An 18980-nucleotide genomic window follows, 5' to 3' on the forward strand; every position below is an offset into this window, starting at 1 on the left:
GAGGGTTGAGAACTAGTAACCTCTATTTGAATTTGATATTCACTGTACATCATGATTTCAATGAGTTTTAACTGACCTTGCCCTTTTTTTTAAATATTGATTTTAAAATAATAATCTGGTATATTATCATACTACACACAATTTGCTTTAAATATAAATGCTACATCTTTTTTTTTTAAACTTCAGTGAGAGATAAGAGGAATGAATTTTCTCCACCTTGGATTTAGTGGGGCATTCATCATATCATATGACTCATAAAAATTTCAATCACACAGGAAGACCACAACTACACTTTTATTTATCAGAGTAGATGAACTTATAAATATTTTTTTAGTTTAATAAATCTATATATTATTAATAATATAAATAGAGAAATACAAACAATTCAGCCTTCATGCTCCGCGGCTGCCGCTCGTCTCTACTCTCTACACAAAACATGCAAAATAAGGGCTTAATTATATATTATTTTTTTTAGTCCATTATTTATTCCTAAATATACAATGTATGCAAAACTTTGCTGCAATTACTATAGGGATTGGGGGAGTGCGCCAAATAAAATTAAAAAAAGAAGTATATCCTTTTCTCGTTTATGTAGACGAGAAAACCTTTTTTTTGTTTGTTTCCAACCGCTGCCTCCAGGAGGCTAAATGCGAAAAAAAAAAAAAAATCCCCCCACTCTCCCTTGGGTCTCGCCCTCCTTAATTGATTTATACGAAAAAGCCCTTAACAATATATATTTCCCTCCACGAGTATGAGTGAAAAAATTAACAAACCTCCCTCGATAGTTTAATTATACGAAGAAGCCCTCAACATATCTTATTCCCCACCAGCCTCTCCGAGGCCACACGCACGCTCTACTCTCCCGCGCCGAGAGCTTCCCCTCCAATCACTCACCGGATCCTCTCGAAACCCTAACCCTTATCTCCGATTCTTCCTTTTCTCTCCGCTCCTGTAACCGAGCTGGATTTCCTCAAGAAATGCACGTCTTGGCTTGTAATCCTTCGCCGCAACCTCAGGGCCGCCGAGCTCCGAGCCATTTCGGCCGCCGAAAGATCTTCTCGGATAGCATCTCGTCAATCTGCTCTCAGAGAAGCACTTCCTTTGATTCTAGCGTCGATGAAACTTCTTGCGACTCCCAATCACTTCCAAGGTCATCTCTTTTCAAAGTTTTAGAGATTAGATTTGAATTTGCTTTTAATCAATTTTTCCTAAGGCAATAAAAGCGGGTGGCTTTTGCTTCCCTTTCAGTCAAAAAAAAAGAGCTTTTAATCTTTTGGCTTGAGTTCTGTTCCGGATTAACTTAAAGGCGATTCGAATTTTTTATCAGTTGTTATTCCCTCCTGTTAGTGCTCACCATTTGGTGCAAATGTCATCTTTCTCTTAGATTAGACAAGAAGTAGATGATACATTAGTAAATATAAGGTATAAATTGTTTCAAAAATTGAGTTCATCTTAGAAAATAAGGTGCTAAATTGATTATTTTACCATGATGCACCTCTCATTTCAGTTGGTTGATTTGTTCACAAATGCGCCTGTTCTCAGATACTGGATACTCACATGAGTCTTGTTGGTTGATAAATTAAGGCTCTGGATTGCTCATATAGATTTTCAGTCTCTTCTATTGTTCATGGGTTCAACTTTCACTCACCAACAGTATTTAAGATAAATAAAATCCACAACCAACAAGGTTTATCTTGTTTGACTTGGGTCAGCTAAGAGCAAATAAGCCAGTGGGTTATTAGAAATCTATCACAATCTTATCATGTCAAAATGCAGTACCGTGCAATAACATCATAAATATACAACATAATTACAATTTAAACAACCTTCTCATTATGCCATCTAATATTGATATATGGTTACTCATGTAAGTAAGTACATGAGCAAGCAGTTAAAATTTCACAAATGCAAGCATGTTTATGCACATATCAAAGTCTGTTTAATTGTTTGTGCCTGGTTGGGATTTCCATAGGTAAGAGTATTCTATTTTTTATCCATTCTATGTCCTCACTGATATATTTTGTTATATAAAATTTTTTGTATGTGCTAGGCCAGTTGGTAACCAGACTATTAACTTAGGAAAAATGCTGAGCCAGATCATTCCTTGGACAACAAGGCGTATGCTGTTTGCTAGTCCAGCCATATGTCTCTGCTTCCATTCTTCAAGGTACTTCACAGGTTCGGACTGTTTGGCACTTTTTTTCTTTAACCAATGAAATTTTTGTAGGCTAGAAACTGATTTTACTGGTTCAATGTCTTAAAAAACTACACCCCACCCCCCCCACCAAAAAAAAAAAAAAAAAGGAGAAAAGAAGTTGCATGTATGCACATGCATGTGCACTTGTGTTTTATTAAGTTCCAGTGCAGTCTCAATTAAAGTGGGAATCTCTTCATTCATCTTCCTATTTGTCACATTAACTCCTTTTTGTAACGAGAGTGTCAAATATATCTTCTTTCAAGTTATTATCCAGCATTTGCCTTTCCTGTTTTTTGATGACTTTTCCACCTTTCTGGAGTGGTTGGGTAATTGGTGCTGTGGGGTTGTAAGGGATAATATACTTATGAGTTGCATTTCTTTAACTTCAGCAACTTCATTATTAAAAATCTTCCTTTCTAAAGTACATCATTACTTAAGTTATTATATTTTGATGGATCATACTTTTGTTTATTAAGTATGGTACTCTAGATTATTTAGGTTATGGTAAACTTAATGCTCAAATTCTTCTTTTTTGTATTGTTGTCTCAATATTTGATTTTACCTTTGCACGCGAATCCACCTAATGTTAAAAACCTGACCATGTAGTTTCATGGAACATGCACGAGTTTGAAGCCATGTGCATTGCACACTGAAGTTCAACGCATTCAGTGCTTGCAACACTGTTTTTGATCATTTTCAAAAATTTTGCATTTACAGCTGTTGCTTTGGGTGACCCATCTGTCACAGTCCAAGATGTAACTCCTCGCATTTTGCCCTCAGGGCCACTCTTTCCTTCTGAGGTTTGTATCATTCGTATCTCCCTAGGTTGTTTTGTGTTCGATGAGCAGTTCGCTATGTTCTTGCTTTGTATCTATTTAGCAAAAATATTGCTCAATGTCCACTTGGCAGGAAAGGATTGTAGAACTTTTTGAGAGAAACACTTACTCTGTTGTCAACATCTTTGATGTAACATTACGCCCTCAGCTTAACGTAACTGGTGTTGTCGAGGTATGCGATACGATTTTCTCATATTACTTGTTGAATATTTAATGAACTATCAAAAAATGCATCACCAGAATAAATATAAAGTTACTATAAATTGATAGATGCTTAGGGCTTCATTAACAGTGTTGACCCTTGAAAACATGTTTCATCATCAAGTGGAGACATAATTTTCCATATTCTTATGTTCAGTGCCTTCTATGATGGAAATTATTCTCTGAACATATAATACACAGGTTCCTGAAGGAAATGGTTCTGGTGTAGTTTGGGATAATGATGGACACATTGTGACAAATTACCATGGTAAGAGCTGACAGGTTAAGTGTGTGTTTGGCCATATGAAATATATCTAACTTGACACCATATATCTCTATCTGAGCGATTCCATATTTCTTTTTTAAGCTGCTACTTGCATTTGATGTGTGTGGATGAGTGGGTTATTTTCGAATTGACATCTTATATTATGTCAAATGGTTAATTTTACTATAACTTTTTTCCAAAAAAATTGGATGTCTTTTTATTTGATCTGTTAGTTTAATTCTGCTTGTTATCATTTTTCTTTCTAGTGGTTGGAAATGCTCTTTCGAAGAATCCAAGCCCTGGTCAAGTTGTTGCACGTGTGAACATCCTGGCTTCTGATGGGTGATTATCATCTCAAGTTATTGTATGCATGTAATATTAAAATTTGACATCTGTTTTCTCATGGTTTATGATATTTGAAAGGGTACAAAAAAATTTTGAGGGTAAGTTGATCGGTGCAGACCGTGCTAAGGATCTTGCTGTGTTGAAGGTAGATTTTTTTCCTAGTCATCCTTCTTTTTTTTTCCTCACAATTCTATGCTAATCCAAGTTCTGTAGGCTTTGTCTATTATCAATACTTCAGGATTGCAAATATCCTAGTGTATTGATTCATCCAAACAAAGCCAGCTTCCTGCACAATTCTTGCTCGTGTGTTTTAACCAAATTTTTACCTTCCATACTATTGTAATAATTTATTTCGCTTTGTCTTTGCGGATGCTATCTTTGCTGGTGGTGAACTATACTCTTCTATATGTTCAATAATGAAATTGTTATTCGTTCATACCACTTGATAGGATGTAAAATATATTGCAAGATTCTGTATGACTTATGCATTATGTTCAATAACGATTTTTTTATTCATTCATATCACTTGAAAAGATATAAACAATTTTCTAAAATAATTAAGTATGACTTGCGCATCTGTATGCTCAACAGTGCAATAGTACTTATTGTTGCCCAGATAGACAACCCAAGAGGGGGGGGTGAATTGGGTTTTAAAATAATTTAGATAATTTAAAACGTTATGGATGATTAATTAAAAACTATTGCAAGTTATTTAATTAATTACTATGTGCTGTGAGTAATATGAAATGAGAAGAAGGAGAGACAATCAATCACAAACACAAGTTTTATAGTGGTTCGGAGCTAACCCTTGCTCCTACGTCCACTCCCCAAGTCTCACTTGGAAATTCACTATAATCCCCTTGGATTACAGCCGGTTGTTTTCCAAGCTCACAACCAAACTTGTTGTTTTACGAGCTCACAACGAACTCGGTCGGTTTTCCCAGGCTCACCGACTAGAACCACCCCCGATTGTTTTTCCGGGATCACAATCGAACCCTTACACACGTTGGTTTTAACTCGGCTCACCAACCAACCTCAATCCCCTTGATTCAATCCCCGATTGAACCAAGTAAATACAAGTTGTAAAAAGAAAACAGAAAATGAGCTTCTCAAAAAGCAGATGAAAACAATATGAACAATAAATGAAGTTAAGAAGCCTCAAACGCTTTTAGATTGGAGATGAGGAATGGCTTCTTAAACTTCTGGTCTCCTCTTGAAAGAGTAGTCGACTTGAATGCAGGAGAAGGAGGCTTTAATTGCTGGGAAGATGTAGTTGGAAGCAGTAAATGCAGATCTTCCTCTTTTTCGTTGAAGAGCACGTTGCGGAGCTTGAATGCTTGATTAGTTAGAGTGAAATAGTTGTTCTCTCCCTTGCTACAGTCCTCTGTGGCTATTTAAGCCAACCCCCACGGAAACTAGCCGTTAGAGTGCTTTTTCTGCCCGTTCTGAACACTCTGCGCAGCCTGACAATATGACCGTTGGTGGGTTGGAGTCGACTCGCGCGATCAGGAGTCGACTCGGCTGTAGCGGGAGTCGACTCAAGCTTTTCCGGAGTCGACTCGGCAACTGTTCCAAATTTGAATTAAAGTTGCCTTCACGACTGGGAGTCGACTCGTCTTGAGCTGGAGTCGACTCGTCAACTTCTGGAGCTGACTTGGCAATTTTGGAGTCGGCTCATCCACTGAAGTCCGTGGATCCAATTTTGAATTTTGTCCACTCGAGTCGACTCGACTGTCCTGGGAGTCGACTCGAATCTCAGAGCCCGAACTCCCGATCCTCTGTCTTTTGGCTCGTCCAGTCTTGGAGTCGACTCGAACTTCCTTGGAGTCGACTCGGCTCTCAGTTTCCGAAAGATGGTCTTCTGCCTTTTGACGTGAAGCTGTCTTGGAGTCGACTCGAGCTGTCTGGGAGTCGACTCGAATCTCAGAGGCAGTAACTTGGTTTTCTGTCTGTCTTGGGGTCGCGGTGTCTTGGAGTCGACTCGCGTATTGCGGGAGTCGACTCGAATCTCAGAGTCCATAGAATGGTCTCTGACTTTCTTTGTGTACCGCTGAGAGTCGACTCTTGCTTTCTTTGGAGTCGACCTGTCAACCATCGGAGTCGACTCGCGTTCCACTGGAGTCGACTCGAATCTCAGACCCGAAAACTGCTCTCTGACTTTTCTGCCTGTGACTGCTTGGAGTCGACTCTTACTTCCCTGGAGTCGACTTGGTGAACATTGGAGTCGACTCGCGCACTTCAGGAGTCGACTCGTTGACAGGTTCTGAGTTGATCCTTTCTGTTCTTCTGTCTGTTCTCAGTCGGAGTCGACTCGTACTCATCTGGAGTCGACTCGAGCTCGTGCCAGTGAACTTGATACGCTTGGAGTCGACTCGTGATACTCGGGAGTCGACTCGAGTCTCAGACATTGGTTCAAACAGACTCCTTAACTTATCCAACAATTATGAACCAAGTCTTGGGACACTTAGACAGGATTTTCACTGAAACACTCAATTGAATTCATTAGTAATTAAAAGATATACTCAAATGCTTTGAGCTCATCAAAATCAAATGGGGTTTTAATCAATCACTCCACACTTATCCATATCATTTGGTGGGAATTAAACAATTTTTATTTAGTAGTTACAAGATGACCAATATGCTTTGCAGGCTTCAATGTAAATTCCTATTCTTCTTACTATTAAAATTGATGATTCTTATGACGTTTTACTGGGTTACTTTGTAATCATCTAAGTAGAATCCAGTCTTTTTTTCCCATTTCCTGCTTCGGCAATAAGAGTAACATCTTTGATTGACATAATTTGTCTATCATGTGATGCCATAATTATGTAATAGGTGGAAGCTTCTGCAGACCTTCTGAAGTCAATTAAAGTGGGGCAATCATCTGCTCTAAAAGTTGGCCAGCAATGTTTAGCAATTGGAAATCCCTTTGGCTTTGATCATACTTTAACTGTTGGGGTTATTAGTGGATTAAATCGAGATATTTTCAGTCAAACTGGAGTAACAATTGGAGGTGGTATTCAGACTGATGCAGCCATTAATCCTGGGAATAGGTTTGTTCACCAGCTTTCTCAGTCCTTGTAGTAAAGTTGTCTTATTGTAGATTACATTTAAAAGGATTTATTGCCAAGAAAGATTCTCTAGATTTTTACTTAGATTTCTGATCCTTATTAGTTAAAATACTGAGACAAAACTACTCTTTTGCAACTTTTTAGTTCATACTGCTGATTAATTGTCAATTGCTTCTTTTATGTTTGTGAAATCTGATTGTTGATGTTGCTCGACTTGATCCACTTTTTACATGTCTGGTTCTGTATTTAGGAAAAATATCAGTTTGTTTGCCATTGATAAGGTCATAGATCTGTCATCGTCGTAGTAGGTATCCAGGATTGGATTAAAGGTTCAGTGGTTTGAATTGAATGAGTATTGTACTAAATTGGAGTGTTGTACCGATTTGCACTGTTCAATGGTTATGCATTTGTCGAAAATATCTTAGGAAACTAAGCTGCTAATTTTCCATTGAATCATGGAATGATCATCAAAGTGTGCTACTATCCATCAATTCCAGCAATGGCCTTTTAAGATTTTAACGGCAGTTTACTATTTATTTATTTATTTTTGTGAGATCTGGCTTCATTATGGAGTGAGTTTTCAAATAGCTACCATGTGACCATCTTGGATTTTTAAATCACCATGCGACTGTTAAACCTAGGAAAGGAGTTTTAAGCAAATGATATGATGTGGTGCCTTAAAATGTTCCTTTTTTTTATGACAATTTTAGTGTAATTGTTTTACATGAGTGAATGACTGAATGTGTGAATTAGAATTCAAATGCTTCTTTCCATTTAAGTGTTGTGCAAATCTAGCTTAATTTACCATCTGGTTTCATAAGTATAATTCCCACACTGTGTCATTATCATTATTAGATGTTCTATCTTAAAAAATATTATCAGAAACTCGTGACCATTATTTAGTGAAATAAATAACTGAGGTGGCCCGTTATGCATGTACTACATGGACTAACAATGTGTTACTATTTTCACTCGGGAAAAATGAAGTGTTACTATGGACCTATTGTTGTGTCGTCATAAAAACCTTCTGAATAAGCGCACTGAGTAATGGTGCCAATCATGATTAACCTCTGAAGAATCATAATGCCAATGAATTTATATATCCAGTGAACAACTCTTTTAATATTCACTTTAGTCCATTCAGAAACTCCTCCTTTGAAAAATAAAAAATCATGCCATTTTATTTGTTTTTAAAAATCAGTGGTATCTCCATGGACATGCTAACCAGACTGCATGTTGTGTTAAAAAGTGTGACATGAGTGCTTTCTATGACCCTCATAGTCATGGTGAGATGCTTGATGTCAAACTATTTTCTGATTACAGACTTTCTAAAAAAGAAATGTGCCATTTTTGTCCTTTCTAGAAAAGACATCTATGTCTTTTTTTTTTTGGAAAAAGGAAACATCTGTAGGAGGCATGATAAAGGTATTGCAACACTAACAAAAATAGATGGATTGGAAAGATCAGATATTTTGAAGAAGACCAGATACCGTTATATTTTGAAGACATTGATCATTATATTTTGAAGGAGAAAAATAGATCCCATGCTAGCATGTAGAAAAGGAAATATTATGCCATCAAAGACACTTTCTTATATTGAATTGGACATTTGGCAGCGGTGGTCCTTTGCTAGACTCCAAAGGAAATCTGATTGGAATTAACACAGCAATATTTACGCAGACAGGTAAACTTCATTATTTTTTGCATCATTTCTGTATGGTTTCAATTATAAAAAGGCAAACAGTGCATCCTGCATTTAAGATTATGTATTTCTTGCTGTTCATTTTAAGCTGTGAGAACTATATGATTAAGCATATTGTCCTTATAAGCAATTGTAAATGTACCTTTGAAAATTCTCAGTTTACATAAAATGGAAGTTTTCGAACAGAAAATTCATTGCTTGCAATCTGTATGGTAAGGAAAAAGTTCTCCTGAAGATATTAGTAGTACGAACCTGTGCAGAACTGTCAGATGGCTGGTGCAATGTTTTCACAGATCTGACTATCTTCTTATGTTGTCTGAAGTCCCAAATGCCTTTTATGGAGTTCCATGGAGAAACCTAAGCAACTTTCTTTTTCTCACACAGATGTGCGGGCACATACACCTGCATATGATGCACATGCATGTAAGCACACATGCACATTTGGTGTATTTTGAGTTCCACACATGGAGGTGAATGATCAGAGCAGTTTCGACCTTGTCCACATAGTATGGAAAAGGCTAAAGAGTACTTTTGTCATTTATTAGTGCATTAAATGCATCCAGAAAAGCAAACTACAAACTATTCCACCATCAGATGTGCTAGTTAAGTGACAAAGTTATTCTTTCACTTTTTTGTTCACAGTGAATTACATGAAAATGTATTTGCTCTCAGATATGTATTGTCGATAGAACATTAGCCCCCATTGTTGTTTTTTATTAGGTTTGGTGTAGTATTTTCTTTTCATCTTAAAGTAATCAGTCACATCCATAGCTTGCTGCACCCTGTATTTTGATGTTTTTTGCCAGGATCACTGTCTTTTCTCCTTGAAACTTTCAGCAGTTGTCATCAGATGTAAGCACTTTGTAACCACTTTGAACAATTGTAGACATCAAGTTAAGGTTTGCACTTGGGTGCAACTGGTCCCGGTTGATTGAATATTTATTTTTTTTTCTTCCAAAAAAAGATCAGAGATAAAGGTAGTTTGCCTGCATATCTGATGGAAAGAGTACAGTTTAGAACTTCGCCTGCTATATAGTTTTCCATGTGTATGTTCATTCTCCTTATTTTTTTATTTCCAAGTACTTGATTGAATCCTGATCTCTTCATTTTCAAGGTTTAGAGCTCGTGTCTGGTTTGTTAGCATAAAAGCTTTATATGTAATATAATGATATATGAGGAGTTTGAAGCAAAAATATTCTAATATGGTGCATGCTTGATCTTATTTGCGTAAAATACTATTTGTCATACATTTACAGTTTTCCTCTAACCATTATCTTGTCAACTTGCTAAAGATCATTATAATAAAATTACTTTATTGTTACAGGCACATCTGCTGGTGTTGGCTTTGCCATCCCATCTTCAACTGTACTTAAGATAGTACCTCAGTTAATTCAGTTTGGCAAAGTATGTTTAACTTATGTATCTTATCATTTTTTTCTCAATTGATTTCCTGTCCTTGTGTTTCTACTGATTAACATCTCACAAGCTATCAAATTTCGACCATACCATACTGACCTTGTATCACATGCTATCAACCCATATCAGCTTGGGTGTATTAACTAGCTTGGCAAACGATGAGTAGTTATGGGGGGGCGTACAATGTCTCATAACATACATGTATGTGAATAGTGCATGAGTATAGGGAGAATTTGAAACCTTGGTTTCTTGCAACATCCTTAGATATGGACATATATGTATTTATATGTTTATGCATATATGTGCATATATATCTGTATATGTATATGTATGTAGTATGGAGTTAGACTAGGATGTACTTGAGTGTATGTGGGCTCTAATGTTTCCTAGTAGAAATCAATAAGCACCTCTCAAAATAACAATCGACATCGTTGATCATGGTACATGGTATAATTTTTCCTAGGGTTTAAAAATATTTATTTTGGAGGTCTCTTGCCTATGAATCAAGCAAGCACAAATGAATGGCAGCAATATAGCTAGTGAACTGAAGTATGTTATACACTATTTACGAATCTAAACCATTGATCTTAATCTAAATACTTTAAAATATATGCAGGTCAATTTCAGCTGATTTGGATGTTTTTAGACTATAGATCAAATAAAGCATGGCATCATATACCATTAAAATTGTTCATTATTCATCGATTTGATAAATAGGTAAAAGATACCAAAACTGTGTTTCTTTTGTTTCTAGGCATTTTATGCACCATAGATCATGTTCAGTGATGTTGATTTTTATTTTGAAAGGTCAATCGTCTGGAAGCATTTGGGGCCAAATGCACTTGATTGTATCCTGGACTAATTCTCTCTCTCTCTCTCTCTATGTATGTATATGTGTATGTATATATATTATAATGTATGCGTATATATATGAATATATAGATAGAGAGAGATGGACTATGCTCCTCTTTGGAAGAGAGGGTGTCCACTTCTCTCGAGTACAAAATCAATAGTGGGGCATCTAAATGAAAGATCTACTCTGTTGATCATGATCTACATCTTTAAAAATGCCTAGAGGCAAAAAATCGCGTGTTTTGATAATCTCTAATCTCCGCATCAAATGGGTGCAAACATGAATGGTTAAAATGATGTGAGATCCTATTTCTCTGTGATCTAAGCATTAAAATATATTGATTTTCAATCTATATATTTTATCATGTGCAGATCATATCCATAAGATGGATTGCCAATTTAAATGTTTATATTATGTATTTTAGCACTGTAGCACAATGAAAACTGTCCATTTTTGTATCCACATGATACATAGGTTAAAGCATGGTCTGCCGTACCGATCGGTATGGATCAGTATGGGCCGGTACGGTACAGCTATATTTTTCGGTTCCGACTATTTGCAACTCGTACTGATCGGTACCGGCCCGTATCAGCCTAGTACCGGTCCGTACCGGCCTAGTACCGGCCCGTACCGAACCGATACCGGCCGTACCGACCGGCTTATATCGACCTCAAATTTTTTTTGGCTTTTGGCCCGAACCAGCCGAACCGGTACAGTACCGGTTCGGTTCGGTATGGTACCGATACCGGTGCCCTCCGGTATGTCGGTATGGTCGGTACAGCGGACCTTGGTCCGTTAGAGACTATCAAAACATGTAATATTTGACTTCTATGATTTAGTATAGGTTATGATCAATGGTGTGGATTTTTGATTTGGATGCCCTATTATTGATTTTGGACTTGAGTAGATGCCCTTTCTTTCTTAGAGGAATATAGTCATACATATGGCAAAATTCATCCAACTAAGAAACATCAAACTACTGAGGATCAATTTGATTTGACAGAATATTGGGATTTGCCAACTTGAATGGCTCAGAGAATTTAGAAATCAAACAAGGTTTTTAGCAAAACATAAATTTCATATCAGTTGCTTATACATGCTCGGTACTCTGTTTTGAGCAGTCAGTTTGAAAATTCAAGCTGACTTTATGTGGGGAAATTTAGTTTAAATCTTGAACCTTTTATTGTTACTATACAACTTCTGATCCTTTCAGGCTCAGATTTACAAGCATATGTTTCTTTCATTTATTCACTCATTCTTCTTTTTTTTGATACCATTTGTTTGAACTTTGAAGTGTTGTATAACTGTCTAAGAATATGATTATGTTGGAAGAAGTGCAAGAGTGGCAGTGGTTGATGATAAGAAAGAGGAAGTTTTTGTAAGGTTTAACTAGTTGAGGGATCAACCTAGTGATGGGGTCTTGGATTCAGATTGAAGCTGGAAAAGAGGTGGGAGGAAACTGAAGGATACTTGGATAGAGATATAGTTAAAGATCTCAAAGATGCTTTCCAGTTCATAATTATTATTTTTGTTTAAGAACCAGTTATGAAGTAAGACTTACCTGAGAAGGATAGGACTATCTCCCCAGAAGCACCATTCACTTAACTAACATCCTGGTTTTTTGGGGTTTATAATCTATTGTATCAAATCTGATATCAAGGACATTTTGATTTATTATTTTCTTATGCTCTCTTTGCTTCCTCTTCTTTTAAGGTTGTGCGTGCTGGTTTGAATGTGGAAATAGCTTCAAATCTGGTCGCTAATCAACTAAATGTTCAGAAAGGAGCCCTTGTACTGCAGGTATAGTGAGCTGAATGGCTCTATGCTGTTTCACTGACGTATCCTGAGACACCATTAATAATCTGAAAGGAGAAATTAACAGGTTTCTTAATTAGATAATCAATCTACTTTGTCAAATTAGATAGTCATTCTGTTGCACCATTTCAATACTGTATGCTAGGTTATGGGGAACAGTGTTGCAGCCAAAGCAGGTTTGCTTCCTACTACAAGAGGTTTTGCTGGTAACATAATTCTCGGGGATGTCATCGTTGCAGTAGATGATAAGCCTGTAAGTATTTGTTCTTCCAGATCAGCTTTTTTCAGGGAATTTATGGCAGTAGTACTGTTTTTCAGATATTAGAAAAGATGGGATATAACTTTCTGACAAAAATTTAACAACATTTACCCGGGCAGATTAGAAGTAAAGCAGATCTATCAAAGATTCTGGATGACTATAATGTTGGAGATAAAGTTGTGCTGAAGGTCCAAAGAGGTAATCAGAGCTTGGAGCTGCCTTTGGTCTTAGAGGAGACAAGCATTCGATGAGCACCCAAAATCCTCCATCTGTCTATTTGTGCATATCCAAGCTTGTGAAATTAAAAGGTGATTCATTCTTTCACTATTTTCTCCATTCTTTCACTATTTGTTCCCTTTGAAAAGGGAAAAGAATAAAATGTGCCAAATAGGGCAACCAAATTGCTCGGTTTATATTAACAGACATTGGCTATCAGCTTTTAATATTTCCACATTGATTCATATTGTTATTATTCTTCAGTCTTTTTCTTTTCCTCTCCTAAGGACTTGATTATAAACTGTTTTATCTTCTCTTGTCTATTATACTTATGATGGTTCTTAATAGACAATAGTTACAGTTTAGATGACACCAACCAGCACAACATAGTTTCTGTAGGGGAAAAATTTGAGACCGTTCTGTCCAGCAGATTGCTGGATATCTGTTCCCCATTGAAATTTTTTATTGGGAGGGTAAGATCAATGAACCTTATGACGCTAATGAAATGCATTGACGTAACCCTTGTGATTCTTTTTGTGCAGCTGTCCAAACATCATATATAATCCCTTGTTCTTTGTCACACATTGCAAACAATTGAATACAATGGTTCTAAGAAATGATGTGTAGATATTTAGAATGATATTTCAAACAAAAACACTATAGCATGGAAACAAATATGTTCAAATAGTTTGTAGGATCATGCAATATAAATTCCTTATTTGTTCCGGCTTGTTTGTTAACTGCTTTTTATAAGGTTCTGTTCCGTTGGTGTTTTTTAACTCTTTGTCAAGGCTCTGTGGGCTGCATCACCCCTGAGGAAACAAAGGTCATATTGTGGCTACCCATCAATAACAAGATCCGCACTGCTACCTGCAGAAAAGAAACCTTCATCTTGCCTGCTTTTCTCTCCAAGATGAGACCACCAACCATTTGTTCCTTGTCCTTTTTCAGTCAGTCTGGAAACATTGTCTTCCTCTTAAACTCCTGCCTCTCCCAAGCTCTTCGGTGAATCTTGGGCTTCTTCGAGACTGTTGTATGTCATAAAAGACTGGCTTTCAGTTTTGCACATTGCCCTGGTGGTGGTCTCTTTGATCACCAGGCTTAGAAATCTAGTCCTTTCCAAGAAAAGGATGTTATGTTCTCAGGTGTTGATAATGTTAGGTTTTGCATTTTTGGCTAGACTTTATTTGCTCAACTTCTCCCTGCATTCTCCTTATTAGTGCTCTCCTTAGTTTCTATTTTTTTTTTGTTTTTTCTTGGCCTTGGGCTTCTCTTTGTACTTGCTTTTCATTTACTTTATGAATGTGAGTTGGACCTCGTCAAACTTGTCTTCTCAAAAGAAGTCCTTTCATTTACTTCAGTTCAAGGGAGAGATTGTTAGAATCAATTGTATCAGTGAACTTGATTATTCATCCTTAAAATAGAGATTAGTTGATGTTCTCCATAAGGATGCTTCTTCTTATACAGTAACACCTCTGAACCACTTGTATCCTTATTTACCAGGAGTAAGTGCTGGTGCTGGTGCAGATATGGGGAAGTGGGCCTCTTGAGAATATTTTTAGTAAGAAAACACTTAGGTTGCAGGTGTGGGAACAAGTTTCTGGGGAGATTCAGAAGCAGATGCACTAGCTAAGCAGAAGATTCCTGCTACTAAGCTTGCAGCTTATTATGGCTAGATTCTGTGATGACAAATAACTAGTCCTAAAAATCTGCCATTTCTTTTTCAAAATATCCCTGCTGGACCATTTAACTCTGATGTTTGATAGTATTGAGCAATTAGTTATCTCCATGTATTTTGTTCTTGTTTTATGGATGTGCATCTTGAAGCAATATCTGTAAGTTGTTTGGGATGCACAGGGGTCTTCTTTCTCTTACCCTTTCTATGTGCAACAGCATAAAGTCATTTAAAAAGCAGAAATTCTGAGACTGACAAAGCGATCTGATCAACTTGTTTCGAGCTAGATAAAGAATCTGGATACGATATTATTTGGATATACCTGTTATGCTGTATGAGGATGATATTCTCAGGGTATCTGATAATACAGTAAAGTTGTTGGCTGGGGTGGTAAATCGTTTAGGCTAAATGGAACAACCATTCTGATGCCATGATCAACTTGAAAGGTGACTTACGCTGATTATCAGAAACGGTCTTATTGTATTCATTTATTTTTGGGATTTTTGTATTTTTGGCGTCCCTGATCTCTCTGTTTTATCCCACTGTTATATCCTTCTCTCAAACCTTGTGAGTTCACCAGTCATTGTTTTTGAATTTACTTAGAAGCCTCTGACCCAGCATTCTGTCTGTGTGTAGCAAAATGGGCATCCAAATTTCCCTAAAATGTAGCCTGGATCGTTTTAGAGGACGTTAGTAGGAATATGACCTTTAATTACAATTTTGTATGCCAGTGCCATGCCAGCATTCGAATAAAAGCCTTGGAATATTTGCTGTCCGATGTTCTTATGTAGATATATATATGTGGAACTAGGTGTTTGGATAGAGCAAAAGCATATTTGAAATGTGTAAAGGAGGCGCTGTGTTTGAAATCCAGTGATTTTTGGGCATGCCGTTAGTTATCAGGGAAGGTAAGCTCTAGAAATCTTGTGGATTCGCCTTCTTTTGTGCTGGACTAGATCATATTTTGTTTAACTAGTTTATTTGATGTGGGTAGACACTGTATGGAATCATGCAGTGCAATTATATCATCAATCGGGAGATTGTGCATATTAAATCTAAAGTGCTATTTCCACATATGAAGTTTTGCCAGAGAAAGGCCTTTATGTATAAAATGCCTTTAAAACCCAGTCTAGTGGTTTGGAGGATGCTTATGGTTGCTTGTAGAGTTCAAGGGAGGATCGGTCTTTAAGTCAGTTTTCTGGTTAGGTATATGGAGCCAGAGGAGTCTTTGTGATCTTGAAGCTTTTTGTCTTCCAACTCCAACCGAGTTTAATATGTTTACTTCAGATAGTCACAAATCGACTTTTCTGGCTGTTTTGTTTCATATTGTTGGCTGGTTCGGTTAAATTCTGAAAAATAATAATTTAGATTTAATGATAGAAAAGGAGAGGCTATCAAGAAAATGTTTCATAATGAATACAAAAATATGGGATACACAAGAAAATTTTCAACGTAAGTTGTAACGTGTATGCATTTACGAATATTTAGTTTATTCCTAACAATACACCAAAGATTTCTTATAATCTACATTAATATCTGCTGAAATTTAACAATAGGCTAAAAGAAAATAACAGATGATAATGCATAGATTTAGAATTGATGTTTAACTTAAAAACCTACCATGTTATAATATCTCACCTGTAACTATTGATTTGATCTTGTACACTCCATATACATAACTTTTATGTAAAGCAAACTTCATATACATAACTTTTATCTAAAACAAACTTCATCAACCTCTTTTGTCCTTAACAGGCCAAAAAAGAGCCTGTTTCTGTTTAGCAGGACAGAAATCTGAAATATTACACGTGGAAGCATTCATTTAGGATATCTTGCTGTAGCAGGGAAGTAGGAATTAGGATGATATGTTGCTGGTGGGAAGGCTGATGGAGCAAAATAAGGGGGGACAACAAGTATACTGAAAAGTTCAATTTCTATTGCACCACAAAATGATAAGAATCTTGTTTTTGCATGTCAGCTTTTCTTTTCTGTACTTCTCAGTGTTAAAAAATGCCGATAAGCAGGGTTGATCTTTGTTGATGCGGGAGTTCCAACTTGATTAAAAATGAAATTCTTTTAGGGTAAGATTTTTTTTTTTTTTTTGGTTTGGAGCACATAGCATTAACATGAGAACATCCTATTATGGGCGACAAACTTTCCAGAAAAAAAAGTAATCTGCAAAGATCTGTCACATTAGCTTTTTAGGCAAGATGCACGAACATGTGTTCAATTAGTCTCCATTGCATCCTCTTGGATATTTGAGATACTCATAGCAGGGGATATAGAGCTCTATTGTGAAATTAAATCTTGCAATGGCTCTGATGAGCAATGCTTCAGCTCTGAATTCTGAAAGTAAACATTCCTTGGGCACAGGTGTCATGACACATGGTGGGAAGCTGCAGTTATGCATTCTCAAAGTTCTAAATGGAACGGGAGATATTACTTAAAAGAAATAGGGCAGCACTTGCATTCCATCTGTGTATTTTATCCTCGAGAAGTTGCAGCATTAAATTTGATCTGGAGTCGCCTGGATTTGTGATCTTCGTTATTATGGAAGTTGCTCTTGAGATTCTCTCAAAAAATTCACAGAAATTTTTGTTGCTATTATCTCTGTTTTCCTTTAATTTATTTATTCATTAAGAACTTCATTTGTTGTAAGGAAATGCCTGATGCTATTGAGAAGTGAATCTGTTGATAACACTGTAACTTGAGTAATTAACAAATGCATCGGCTTCTTAAACTGTTCTTCACCTTCTGTCTTTTTCTGCAGCGCCAAATCTTACGATGCAAGGAGAAAAAAAGCTCAATTCTTGTGCTCTAAATCAATCATGTCCTTCTCTTCATGAATTATTATTACTCACTGTCTTCATGATTTGGGTGATTGATTACTTGTATGGATGACAATTTATAAGTAGAGTTTACAGGTGGAATACCATGGCATTTGAATGCCATTTTATGAGTATTTTTGATCTTTCAATATTTTCTATTGTAACATATGCTTATGTGCCTCGTGGCAGATGGATCAAATTGGTGAAAAGGGAGAGGTGCACATATTTCTGCAGAAGGAACTTCCCAACTTTGCACAACAGATTGGACAAACAGTTGTAATATATGACATTATTCTAGGGAAATTGCATGGTTCAATGTAATCTTGGCAAATTGCATGGCTTCACAGATTCAAATAAATATGGCTCTTATGAGTTGCCCTTGTAGTTTCAGAAAAATGGCTTTTTAAGGGCTTTTTTTTCTGGATGAGTTGATTCATTGAAAGTAATCCATAGTTCGGAGGATAATATTTAGACTTTATTATATATTCTTTTATTGCAAACCTTACAAGTTTTGGAAATTCAAAGATGAGATTATGGTGATTTACGTACAGGCAACACCTCAAGGCATGCATGGAGCCTTTTGGATGTTGTATGTTTTCTAAAACCCTAGACTGAATTCCAATGCCAGCTTCCTGTCTGTATGAACTTTATTCTGTTCCCAAAGTTTTAACCACCTCTAGACTGGCTTAGCTGATATCAACTTAACTTGGGTTGCTCACTTCTTTTCCTCCAGGTTTTAATTCAAAAATATCGAACTGGAGCCCTAAAGTTCTTTGCTAGTCTGGTCCAAAGGGGAAGGAGATTGCTTTGAAGAAGTGTTAGAAAAATTCCTCCTAATTCAAAAAGAACTGCTCCAAAGAGAAGGCCGAATCATGAAAATTCCTTGGTAGCCCCTCTGTTTTATTTTGTTCCTTCATCCATCTTTATTTTGCTAACCCTCCTACAATGATCACAATCTTCTGGGCTTCCTTGAACCTTAATAGAAGTAAATGTCAAGTACCAAAACACATAAAAAGTAAAGCAGCCGTATGCAGTCACCTGTTTTCTTAAACTCTCTCTCTCACACACACACATGTGCACTGCAGGATTTGGATTTGCACACTCATTCTATTTAATTTCTGGAAATCTGCATGCTTGTCTAATAAGTACGTAGAGAATGTTATCGTACATGATAGACCCACCTCTTTCCTTCTATCAAAGAATTTATGAAGTGCATATGAGTTGTGCATACTGAATATCGAGTGTTGATGCAAATTTTGTACATATGGTAATTTCAATTACTCTCTTTGCAGATAGTCTTA

At 36.6% G+C, this 18980-nt stretch overlaps 1 protein-coding gene across 3 annotated transcripts; it reads left to right on the plus strand.

Moving 5' to 3' along the window:
* The first annotated feature begins 815 nt into the window (after positions 1-815).
* Positions 816-18157, plus strand: LOC120107341 (protease Do-like 8, chloroplastic). Of its 3 annotated transcripts, XM_039120579.1 has the most exons (15): positions 816-1150; positions 2051-2178; positions 2915-2997; positions 3107-3205; positions 3436-3502; positions 3766-3841; positions 3923-3989; positions 6680-6897; positions 8532-8599; positions 9942-10021; positions 12600-12686; positions 12847-12954; positions 13080-13268; positions 17225-17775; positions 17869-18157. In XM_039120579.1, exons 1-13 carry the CDS (start codon positions 978-980, stop codon positions 13209-13211), a joined length of 1386 nt encoding a protein of 461 aa, XP_038976507.1. In that variant the 5' UTR covers positions 816-977; the 3' UTR covers positions 13212-13268; positions 17225-17775; positions 17869-18157. The 3 variants fall into 3 exon arrangements, with proteins under 3 accessions (XP_038976507.1, XP_038976506.1, XP_038976508.1); XM_039120578.1 differs by lacking the exon at positions 17225-17775 and having other exon boundaries at positions 817-1150; XM_039120580.1 differs by lacking the exon at positions 17225-17775 and having other exon boundaries at positions 817-1150; positions 2056-2178.
* Positions 18158-18980: the final 823 nt, after the last annotated feature.

Source organism: Phoenix dactylifera, unplaced genomic scaffold, assembly GCF_009389715.1.
Source record: "Phoenix dactylifera cultivar Barhee BC4 unplaced genomic scaffold, palm_55x_up_171113_PBpolish2nd_filt_p 000832F, whole genome shotgun sequence".
NCBI lineage: Eukaryota > Viridiplantae > Streptophyta > Magnoliopsida > Arecales > Arecaceae > Phoenix > Phoenix dactylifera.